This window comes from Eptatretus burgeri, chromosome 9 (assembly GCF_056783735.1).
Source record: "Eptatretus burgeri isolate ZD-2024b chromosome 9, Ebu_testis_v1, whole genome shotgun sequence".
Classification (NCBI taxonomy): Eukaryota; Metazoa; Chordata; class Myxini; order Myxiniformes; family Myxinidae; genus Eptatretus; species Eptatretus burgeri.
In genome coordinates this window covers 14,049,875-14,062,463 of record NC_140969.1, presented here as the reverse complement: position 1 = coordinate 14,062,463, position 12,589 = coordinate 14,049,875, and the positions used below count along the sequence as shown (strand labels likewise).

At 42.8% G+C, this 12,589-nt stretch overlaps 1 protein-coding gene across 2 annotated transcripts in view; it reads right to left on the bottom strand.

The window, feature by feature from the left end:
• Positions 1-9,196, bottom strand: part of LOC147019568 (cytoplasmic dynein 1 heavy chain 1-like) — a 328,064-nt gene extending 318,868 nt beyond the window's left edge. The window contains exons 1-3 of one of the 2 annotated variants that reach the window (XM_085894142.1): positions 8,867-9,196; positions 376-460; positions 106-279 (exon numbers count right to left, since the gene is read on the bottom strand). In XM_085894142.1, the coding sequence (XP_085750268.1) occupies positions 106-279; positions 376-460; positions 8,867-9,107 (500 nt within the window). In that variant the 5' untranslated portion in view covers positions 9,108-9,196. The remainder of the gene's footprint in view (positions 1-105; positions 280-375; positions 461-8,866) is intronic. The other variant, XM_085894141.1, reaches the window with a different exon arrangement.
• Positions 9,197-12,589: the final 3,393 nt, after the last annotated feature.

The following is a 12,589-nucleotide window of genomic DNA, read 5'->3' as shown; positions in this document are numbered from 1 at the left end:
TTTCTACCTCATGTAATGCCATTCCACTGTACCTCTCATGCCTAATGGCCCACATTTCAAGATCATGCGAGGACTATAATGTAATACTGTTGAATAAAGACATACCGCTCTGCTTTCCCAGATGCCTTTATGTAGGACTTGAAAAAGGGGGAGACCGCGCTGGCAATATAGGCGTGCAGGGTCTCGTATGGACAGTCCTCACTCAAAGTCATTACACGAAGCTGTGAAGCTATCTGCTTGTCTGCATCAATGATTGCTGCTCGCTTAATGAACACCAGGCTGCAGCACACATTCCCAAAAAAACACTTTACACCATACTCCAGAAAAAAGACCCTCAAGACCAAGGATGTGGTGCTTTAGATTCAACAAATATACCTTGTAGATTTCACACCATAGTGTATGTCTGTGGTGATATTGTATGAAGCTGCTTCCTTGTCATCACCTTCATCAGTGACATCCTCTGTGACAATGCGATGACAAATAGTTAGTTCAACAACCAGCAATCTAAGAGGACTCATTGTGTATTATGCATCAAACCCAACACTTGTACATTATATAATCCTGGTTTCGGATTCACGGTTGGAGAGTCTGGCAAAAGATCCTAAGTTTTTGAGTTCAAGCCCCTTTACACCATTGAATAAACACCAGGTGGAATGACAGCCTGTCATCCTGAGGTCGGCAAAATGAGTACTGGCCTACTGGTAAAGGCCCAGTCACACCTTGACGGTTTAGCCAACGTATGCCGATTTTTGAATTTTTTTTCTAAAACGCTGGCACACGTTGAATACGTTATGGGTAAGTTTTGATAACATTGAGAGCACGTTGAAAAACACTGCCATACGTCGTTGTACGCTGGCTTTAAACGTTGTACTTTTCGGTTGTCCTCAAATTTTTTCATGCTTGAAATTTCACGACGTGTGCCGGCGTATGACTCACACGTTCCGCTACGCTAGCCACAAGTTGTATGCACGGTCTGCGATCGTTGACAGACGTCAACACATGCTACTTGTAAGTTAATCATAAGTTGAGACACGCCGAGGTAATGTTTAGAGTACCCGAAACTTATTTCTAACCTATGATTAACGTGTTGTTGGCATGTTACGCAATCGTTGCCACACGTCGACAGACGTTACTTTTAAGTTACTCATAGGCTGAAAGACGTCGGTATAATGGATCGTCCTTGCGTCAGCATCCACGGCCACGGCCAGGACACTTATTTGCAGCATTCTTCAAACTTTCTTCGGCATGACGAGGATGTTCACACTTTGATGTCTAGCTTGGCTATGATTCCAATTGTCCATCGGCAGTGTCTATTTAAAATAGTCGAGTTTGAGCGTTTTAACACGTTCAATAGAAACGATTAAAATTTCCAAACTCCAGCGTCAAAAAACAAAGGCGAGTGACAGCAATTTAAATCGTTCATTGTAAACAATGAAAATAGCTGAGTGGTGCCGTTTAAAAGTCGTTGAGTGTAAAAAAAAATCCAATTGTTGAGCACAAGCGTCTACTTTCAATAGTGGAGATGCAGCCATTTAAATCGTTGAGTGGCAGCCTACGAATAGCAAACCCCACGTCACCGGCAAAGATAAACTGCCGCACGATATGGATAAGTTAGGCTATCGTTGGGCATAGTTTGTGAATGCCGGCTTCACGATAATTATTCGTTGGTATACCGTATCTATAAGTTATCGAAGCGCTCTATGCACATTATTAGTTCATTGTGCATTTATCCAACCCGTTATGAATAGACCGAAATCGTAAAAACAAGCCACAGCTCATTGTTGAAAAAGCCCCATAAAAAATTAGCCGCGAAGAACTTCGAACAATGGTGCAAAGATGTTTCCTACCCATGGACACGCGGACGCAAGGAGGATCCATCATAACCCACACTCTCCCCCTCACACTCACCTACTACTGCCAACATGAACAAACTACTACTAATACTATTACTGATATTGTTACTGCTGACATGGACATCGACTCAAAAAGGACTCGAAAACACTGTTGGGTTCCCCTTTTATGAACACCATTTTTATATACCAGTTCCCAAAATCGCTGGGAAAACGTCTTTGTATGGCAGTTGTAAGTTAGAAACACGTTCATTTATTTTTTTGTCGACCGGAAGACGTCATTGGAATACGTCTACATACGTCGATGTGTGTTGGGACTACGTAAAGAATTGGTTCAAAGCACGTCAAACATAAGTTAGAAATAAGTTTCGCGTAAAAAAGACATTACCGCGACGTGTTTCGACTTATGAGTAGCTTATAAGTAGCCTTTGTGGACGTGTGTAAGCGTCCACATATCGTGTGTAAAACTTATCCCCATCGCATGCGGAACGTGTGTCATACGCCAAGTACGTCGTTAAATTTTGAACATGTTTAAAATTTCTTGACGTACTCTACTTACTACGACGTATGATAGCGTACTTTAGCGTTCTACTCACGTATACCAAACTTACTCATACCGTATTTGACGTGCCCCAACGTTTTAGACACATTTTTCTTCGGTCGGCATACGCTGGCAAGATCGCCAAGGTGTGACCGCGATGTTGTCACTTCCATTTCTACGGCAGTTATGATTCGAATCGTTGTGCGTCAGCCTTTTAATAGGCTACGTCACGACATCGTCGGCGATGCGTGCAACGCGTTAGGCCTAAGTTAGACTATCGTTGGGCATCGGTTGTGTAGGCCGACAACAGGTTCAGCATTCGTTCGTATAAGTTATCTATAACACAACGAAACGTTCTGTGTCCGTTACTAATGCGTTATACATAAGACCAAGTCGCTATGAATACGTCCGAATCTTAAAAAAAAAAACATCAAAAGTTAAACGTAAGCCAGCGTTTTACATAAATTTTAATACGTTGCCATCGCTGGCTAAAACGTCAAGGTGTGACTGGGCCTTAACGGGGCATTGCATCAGCAGCACAGATGCGCCCCCAGAAAAGAATGCAGACAAGCACCCACAGAATGCATGTGAATAAATAAATAAACATGATATATATTGGCTCAGAGCTTGTGCATCATGTACAATAGCAGCAGGTTAGTTTACTTGGCAAGCACTGTGTTTTTTGAATTTATTAATTTTTTTTCTTAAAAAAAAAAAAATTCCAGAACAAAAAGCTCCATAACAAATCACCATTCCAAGGGGGGTGGTGTTACATGAGGTATTACTGTGTATATATATATATATATATATATATATATATATATATATATATATATATGCATATAAATATATATGTTGTTGTTCGTCTTTCGGCTGCTCCCGTTAGGGGTCGCCACAGCGGATCATCCGTTATGATCCGCATACTGATTTGGCAGAGGTTTTACGCCGGATGCCCTTCCTGACGCAACCCTGGTCGCCTCTTACGACACAGGGATATGGATTGGGTTTCGCCATGATTCCGGGCTGCCCTACACCCTCTCATAGCGCGGCCCAGTGCAGAGCACCCGTCCTCAAGCGATCCTCCACCCCAAGCCTCCGAGCATCCGGATTACAGGCGCACGCCACTACGCCCGGTATATATATATATATATATATATATATATATATATATATATATATATATATATATATATATATATATATATATATATATATATATATATATATATATATTATTTTGTGGATCGCAATGACAATGACTGACTGAACTGCGAACTGAAGATTAGGTGCAACTAACTTGATCTCATTGAATAACTTCCTGGTAAACAATATTGGGCATTTTCTTTACATCATAATGTATAAAAAATCTTTTTGGCTTCCCACTCTGCTTGCCACCATGTACAGCTGGCCGTGTGTGAATGTGAGTTCTTCAGCCGACAACCTTGAGGCTTTCTCCTTGTAACATGATGGTCATGCCAAAGCATACACTGTGACTGAAAAATGAACTGAAACTACACCTTCGACTGGAGATTTTGGCTGAAGATACCATGGTCCTTAACTCCTGTGGTATAATGATGCAATATCCATCACCAACACATGAGGCACCTGACTATCTCCGATCCTCAACAGCAGCTTTGCAAGTTGACCTGCATCGTGATCACCTCAAAGGAATGATCACATGTTTGTTGTCAGATGAAGAGTTTTTAAATGCTTTCAAAGATTTGAGGCAAGCGTTGATCTTGTTGGCTTTCATGCCAACACGCACAATGGATGAGTTTGGCGGAATCTCCTGACAACACCAATAAGATCCCATCCACAAGGTCGCTGTTCTTGAGGATGTCTTCCATTGCTCCCTAAGCTTCACTTCGTCTGTGCGACACCGACCTGCACAATCATGCCATTGTGGAGCCCCAACCAGCTTGTGCTAGCCACAAACCCTCAACTCTCGCCATTGTTCATCATGTGAGAGTCTGGTAAATGGTGCCATTAGAGGGTTACGATTGATTTCTCTCTCCTCTGTACATAAGTTTGTCTCTCTCATTCTGTGTGTCTGTGCCGTTATTTGTTGATTGTGCAGTCCTCCCTTTTTCCCATATTTATTTCGGCAATAAACCCATTTTCATAACAAGATGTTTTTTTTTTCTTCCACCTTTTGCTTCCATATATAAAACAAAAGGAGCAACACGACCCCTAAATGTGATATGATGCTACTATATATATATATATATATATATATATATATATATATATATATATATATATATATATATATATATATATATATATATATATATATATATATATATATATATATATATATATATATATATATATATATATATATATATATATATATATATATATATATATATATATATATATATATATATATGTATATGTATATATATATCTTTTAGCCTGGTGTTGGCGCAGTGGTTAGGGCAGCGGCTTGGGATCCAAAAGGTCCTGAGTTCAAGCCCCGTTGGGCCACTGAATTATTACACCAGGGGGTTGACTCAGCCTGTCATCCTTCCGAGGTCGGCGAAATGAGTACCAGTGTACTGGGCCGGTGTATACCCTGGTTAAAATAGGTATACCATACCCTGTGTCGTAAGAGGCGTCCAGGGTTGCGTCAGGAAGGGCATCCGGCGTAAAACATGTGCCAAATCACAATGTGGATCATACGGATGATCCGCTGTGGCGACCCCTAACGGGAGCAGCCGAATGAAGAAGAAGATATATATATATATATATATATATATATATATATATATATATATAATATATATATATCTTCTTCTTCTTCTATAATATATATATCTTCTTCTTCTTTCGGCTGGTCCCGTTCGGGGTCGCCACAGCGGATCATCCGTATGATCCGCATAGTGATTTGGCACATGTTTTACGCCGGATGCCCTTCCTGACGCAACCCTGGTCGCCTCTTACGACACAGGGATATAGTCCACCTATTTTAACCGGGGTATACACCGGCCAAGTACACTGGTGCTCATTTCGCCGACCTCAGAAGGATGACAGGCTGAGTCAACCCCCTGGTGTATTAATTCAGTGGCCCAACGGGGCTTGAACTCAGGACCTTTTGGATCCAAGCCACTGCGCCAACACCAGGCTTATGTATATATATATATATATATATATATATATATATATATATATATATATATATATATATATATATGTATATATATATATTTTTGATGTGTGTGTGTGTGTGTGTGTGTGTGTGTGTGTGTGTGTGTGTGTGTGTGTGTGTGTGTGTGTGTGTGTGTGTGTGTGTGTGTGTGTGTGTGTGTGTGTGTGTGTGTGTGTGTGTGTGTGTGTGTGTGTGTGTGTGTGTGTGTGTGTGTGTGTGTGTGTGTGTGTGTGTGTGTGTGTGTGTGTGTGTGTGTGTGTGTGTGTGTGTGTGTGTGTGTGTGTTGCATATTGTTGTGAAAATGACGTTGAGGGGGATTAACATTGCTTCACATAGTTTAGTTATATCCCATAGTAAATGTTACTGAGTGTGAGGTATTTAATCGTGATATTAGAGCTGCATTGCTTTTATGTCAAAACAGATGTCATCCACCCTCCATCATGTATGTGTCTAAAAACCACCATCCCTTTAATTCTTTATTTGATGTTCTACCCTCTGGAATCTGTCTTTTATGCCCTTTTAGCCTTTGGGTAGGACATGAAGCAGCAGTTTCGGTGGAAGAAGGAGCTCCAGAGCAATTGCTGCTGCCACAGTGCCCAGCCCACCAGGGTGAAAGGTCAGGGAAGGAATGCCACACCTCCAGATTGGGCTTTAGCCCAATAGTGAGTGAATGAAGATTGGCAAGGCAGGTCATGACATCAGGCAGAGGCCAAAAGTTATAAGGATGGATATGCTAAGTGAAAGCCAGGAGATACCCGGGCACCACAGAGAAGCAAACTGCGTCAGTCTGCAGGGCTGCCGAAGAACAGCCATGCCCCCACCGAGCCAGCCACGCCTCTCTTCCTCCTCATTGACGGAACACAGCTGCTGCAAGGATGCGTCTGGCCTGATATTTGCATCGGTTCCAAGCTGTGTCTTGGGCACTTCTTGTCTTGTCGGCCTCTCTGGTCTGTCTCGTCTCGTGTCATCTCTCTCCACCACCCCCCCCCCCTCTCTCTCTAAATGATTGAAGGCCTTCAAGTTAATTACAATTCCTGATAGTTTGTTGTTTCATGGTAGTGGGTAAGGGGTTTGCTGATTGCTAAATTTATTGTTTTTGTTTATTTTTGGTATTTCCATCTCCAGGTACCATTGAGCAATAAATATAATGGATCTGGTCTCAGGATGAAATTGAGCTGTCATGATCGTTATTGAAATTTGGCAAAGTTTGTTAAAGATCATGCCTTGTGCCTCATAGCTTTGCTTGGCCGGTAATTAGTGATCCCGCTGGCCATTACGGTTGCCCTGAAGTGACCTGCCGGATTCATATGGGACAACTGGAATGAACCGCATGGCACCAAACAATACAATATATTGTTGTGGAAATGACTCTGATGGGTAAAGAAGTGCATAATATACCACAATTAATTTATTAAGTGTTTAAGATATAGGAAGAAGTAATTACATGTGATGCTTGGAAATCAACATCACAGCATTACAAAAATTAAAATAAAATAAAAAAACAGATCCCCTTAATTACAGACCAATCAGATTTCTTTACAAACTTGAACCACTCTCATAGCCAGCATGTGGCTCTCAACAGAACCCTTTCTTCTCCTCTTCCTGTCAAGGCTGAACTAACACAGGGCAGTGTTCTAGGCCCAATATTATTCCTAATCTTCATCAATTATCTCATTGACTCCCTGGAAAATCCTCTATATTTCTTTGCTAATGACTCCACCCTTTGCCATGACATCCCTCATCACAGACAGGCAGCAGCCTCTTCTCTTTCCTCAGACCTTGACAAAAATCACAAACTGGTCAAATACTTGGAACATGTCTTTCAATCCTGAGAAATCCCCCACTCAGTCTCATTCTCTCTCCAAAATGAGCAAGCTGCAAATCCTTCCATCCACTTTCTCAACAACTCTCTCAAAGAGGTTCAGAATCTTAAACTCTTGGGTCTCATTCTCAGCCATGATATCTCTTGGTCAAGCCACATTTCAAAATTGGCCGCCAAAGCCAGACGATGACTGGGCATCCTCAGTCATGCAAAGTCCTTCCTTGGCATAGCTGAGATCCTATCCACCGACGAGGCTTTCATCCGCAGTTCGATGGAGCACTGCTCTCCTCCCCTCTGGGCTGGCTCCGCTGCCTCACATCTTGCTCAGCCTGATGTCATGGAAACAAAGGCCTTCAATATCATTGGAATCTCTCAAGATGGAGCTGATTATACGGGCCTCTCACTTCACCATCGCCGATAGGTCGGTGGGCTCTCTGTCTTCTTCTGCCTCATTTCTGGACTTGCACCTCCCGCTCTTTCTTTGCTTTGCACCCGCCTACCTGATGGTCCCTCCCATCCCTCCCCAGGTATCTGCAGGATGCACATGGTCCACCAGTAAAACTCCCTAAATCCAGAATCACTGCTCACCTCCACTCATGTATTCCAGGTTTTTTTTTTTTTCCTACCGGCAGAACCACCTTCATTACTCTCTTCGATCTCGTTCTTCCCTCCGGGTCTTCAAGACAGCTGTTCAACATCTCAAATCATCCCCCATCAAAAAAAATCATGATTTTTTTTTCCTCCAACCGTAAAACCACTCCGCACCCCTCCCAGAATTTAGCCGACGTATATCCATATTGTCCACCCTTTGCGGTTTCTCTAACCATGCGTCGTTACTTGCACCCCTTCTTTGTGAATGCCCGTCTTCTTTGTCCCTCCACCCTGCTGTTCCCTTTGTTTTGTTACGTCCTGATTTGTTCTGAGTCATAGTTCTCCAATATATATATATATATATATATATATATATATATATATATATATATATATATATATATATATATATATATATGTATATATATATATATATATATATATATATAGTTATCCAATTTTGGTGAGCTTTTCTTTTCCGTTTTCAAACATATATATCACACACACACACACACACACACACACACACACACACACACACACACACACACACACACACACACACACACACACACACCACCTCCTACACGAGCGGTACATTTCTACACCAGCCGCTTTAAAGTGACGTCATTACAACTACAAAGGTATCATGTGACGAAATCATAGTCCGCCGTGCGTCACGCTCGCGTGACACGTAAGGACGAGTGTTTGTCACTGCCATCCGTGCATGGGGGGCACGAAACCATTGTGTCACGTCGTCGCCGCAGATCATGCACGAATCCCCCCCCCCCGCACGGTAATTTCCCCTCATTGCGGATTCGTGCTCGACAAGCGAGAGGACAACCCCATTGAGCCGCGCCCTTTGTTAATCAACCCGGGGTCGAAGCAATCGTTCTGAGGAGAAAATTTACCTTTGCCTGAGGAGCGTTCGAGGAGCAACGTCGAGACTTGCGGCTCGGAAATGAACCTCCGCAATTGCTCCACCGACGCCTTCTCTTCCAACACCGATTCGAGCGTCGATCCGGCATCTCCTCCTCCTCCATCGTCGAGCAAAAGCGGCACCAAACAGCGAATGTACTTCTGAAGGGTGCTGGTGTCGGCCATGGTGTGCGCCACCGACTCGAGCACCGTCACGGCTTCGCCTCCCTCCATGGTGCTGAAGCGATCCGCAGCGCGCGAGCCGCCGCCTCCTCCACACGAGCGCGCGAACGGCCTCCTTCTTCTCCTCCTCCACCACACGAGCCGCCCCACCCTCGCTCACTGGCGCGCGCCGAGTTACGCCCTCGCTCACGTCACGATTGCCGCAGTGACAACACGTCATCGTGACGTCACCACATGCAACGTCGTAATTCGGGTGAATATCTCCGTCTCTCCGAAACCATCAGGACTGTAGCTCGAGCGTCTGACGTGTCCCACTCAGACTGAATACATCCACGCAGCCGTGAAAACCCATTGGATCAATCGTTTTAAACGTCGATGTTTTTCCATTAACACCAATCAAGGCACTTTTACCTTCGTCCAAGGAATCCTGGGATTAGTGTGCAGACATCACCATCATACAGTACTCTGAATTAGGAAGGGAAAAATGGAGGGTGTCGTCACGTGTAATATGTATTACTGTTTGTGATACTGTAGTTATAAAATGACGTCATTTTGAAAACTTTTCCATCTTCAGGTCGTGATTTGTATTTTTCCGGTGAACGTGTTGACCCTGATTTTTATCATTGATCGAATGGAGTTTTCATTTTTTTCTGTGTGTGAGATCAAATTCATTAGAAGTGCAGGGTGGAGGAAAATTTAGTTGATTATGTCGATTTTGGGATTATAAGTCGAGGTATGAGGTATGAGGTAGGAGGGGATTGTTGGTGATACCAACGTACTCAGGGAAGGCAGACAACACCGTGGGAACTTATACCTTTGTAGTTTATGAAACACCTTCATAGTTTGATTGAAGAGCAAACAGGTGATCATTTATTCCAGGTTAACTTTCTCGGTTTTTGATCTCTAACATTATAGTCTCTGACAGCTTGTCAACAACACATTGTTGGTGGACGTTAAAGATCCCAGGGTGTTTTTTGTGAAGGGTCGGGGAGCTATCGCCAGCATTCTGAAGAAATAACAACTTACTTTGAAACCCCTTTTGTGATCCTGCACTTGATCAACGTGGTATAAATGATGAACTCTCATACGTTTTATGAACCATTGTGTTTGGACTTTTCAAGAAGATTTTGTTATTATTTTATCACAAAGTTTTGGATTTTGTAAAATAATTGTAAAAATATTGTTTAGTTTAATTTAAAATGAGAGTTGAGACAATCAATATACATGAGGCAAAGTATGGTTCGGGAGTCCCTCTGACATCACAGTCATTGTTAGCGTCACAATGGGGATTATTTCAAAGACCAATATATACAGAAACGCACATCGTGAAACCTTCATTCCGTGGGTACCGAGAACGAGAAAAGATGTGGTTCCTTACCGGACTGTTCAGTTTCGTCGGTCTCATAACATTCCGACCACTGCAGCAGGTGAGAGGGGATTGTAAGTGATACCAACGTACTCAGGGAAGGTGGACAACACCGTGGTAGCTGATACCTTTGTAGTTTCTGAAATACCTTGATGGTTTGATGGAAGAGCAAACAGGTGATCACGTATTCCAGCTTAACTTTCTCTGTTTTTTATTTGAGAGGGAACTCGATCCGACGAGATGTCCGTGTGAAGGTCTGAATGAACACATCAGGTGTGATTCAAATATTAAACGTTTTAAAAGGAAAATAACGTTCTTGTGAGGACGTCCATTGCTGGTGAACACCGGGGGGGGGGGGGGGTTCTGAGCACGTCATGGATGCTCATGTTACCTTTTCTGGGGAAACGATTGGGGGGTCTATACACAATTACTCCATCTGAAAACCTGGGGGTGTGTTCCGTTAACAAGCGGCTCGCTATCCCCTTTCCAGGGTAGTTGTTCCGTATCAAAGCTCTCAAATCTGCTCAGTCAGCCAACCAAGCGTGTGTTGGTGCAAAGTTAAAATCCCATATTTCATCTTCCTTGTCAGCATTCATTGTTGGTGGACGTTAAAGATCCCAGGGTGTTTTTTGTGAAGGGTCGGGGAGCTATCATTCAGCATTCTGAACAAATAACAAAGTACTTTGCAACCCCTTTTGTGATCCTGCACTTGGTCAGCGTGGTATAAATGATGAACTCTCGTACGTTTTATAAACCATTGTGTTTGGACTTTTCAAAAACATTTTGTTCTTATTTTATCACAAGGTTTTGGATTTTGTAAAATAATTGTAAAAATATTGTTAAGTTTAATTTAAAACTGGTGCGGGCCCGTAGGTGCGTGCCAGTATTTGCAGCTTCGTTCCTTCGCTCTCGTAAACGACGACTGGATTGGGGCATTTTTTCAATTAGATCGGACCAACCGTATCATAAATGGCCATAACTTGGAAAACACCTGGGAAACATACTCAGGTCCCCAGCGTCAATTGTGACGTCATATCAAACGAAGAAGAAGAATTGTGACGCCTCCTCTCTCTCGCCCCCCCTCTCTCCCCCCTAGTCTCGCCTCTCCTCTCTCCCCCCTCCTCTCTCGCCCCCACTCTCACCCCCTCCTCTCTCGCCCCTCCTCTCTCCCCTCTTGAATTTTGACACCCCCTCTCTCTCTCGCCCCCCGTCTCTCTCCCCCTCCTCTCTCCAATTGTGACGCCCCCTCTCTCTCTCACCACCCCTTCTCTCTCGCCACCCCCTCTCTCTGTAAATGTATTCACAAATGTCTACCAAGCACAACAATGAATTCAAACCTTAGGAAAAAAACAGCTTTCAAACCCTTGGGAAAATTCAAACCTTTGGATTAATTAATAATTTGAACAATTAATTTAAACCTTGGGAAAAAAACAGCTTTCAAACCTTGGGAAACAGCTGAAACGGATGAAGAACGATATCAAACTATGAAAAGGCACATACTCAGGTCCCCAGCATCGATTGTGACGTCATACCAAACAAAGAAGAAGAATTGACGTCAATCGTGCAAAAAAAACCAATAATAATCTATCTATAATTCCAGCAATCTCTGTGTGTGTGTCTGTCTGTCTGTCTGTCTGTCTGCGACCGCCGTTTCTCGACGACCGCCGATGCGATCTCATTGAAACTTGCCAGGAATATAGCCGGGGACCCCCGGATGTGCCTTTTCGAGGTTTGATGTCGATCGGACGAGCGGTTCCCAAGTTACGGCCATTTTATTGCTTTTTATTTTATTGCTCATTTGAAAAGGTGTATATATGGCAGCTGAATGTGTCGTTCCACCTTCTCATGCCATTTTTTTCTCAGAATGATGATAACAGCATATTAATAACAATAATAATAATAATAGCACAATAATTGGCAGTACACAATAATAGTACGATAATTGAATAAAAAGAATAACGTGATACAATGACCAATGTCTGTCAACCAATAACGACCTATATATTGTCTGTCAACCAGACAGGACACGGTGCTATGACATCATGAATGACGTCACAATGCTTCCTCTTTTTTTCTTAGTGTATATATGGCAGGTGAAGTGTCGTTCCACCTTATCATGCCATTTTTTCTCAGAATAATGATAGCATATTAATCTATCTATAATTCC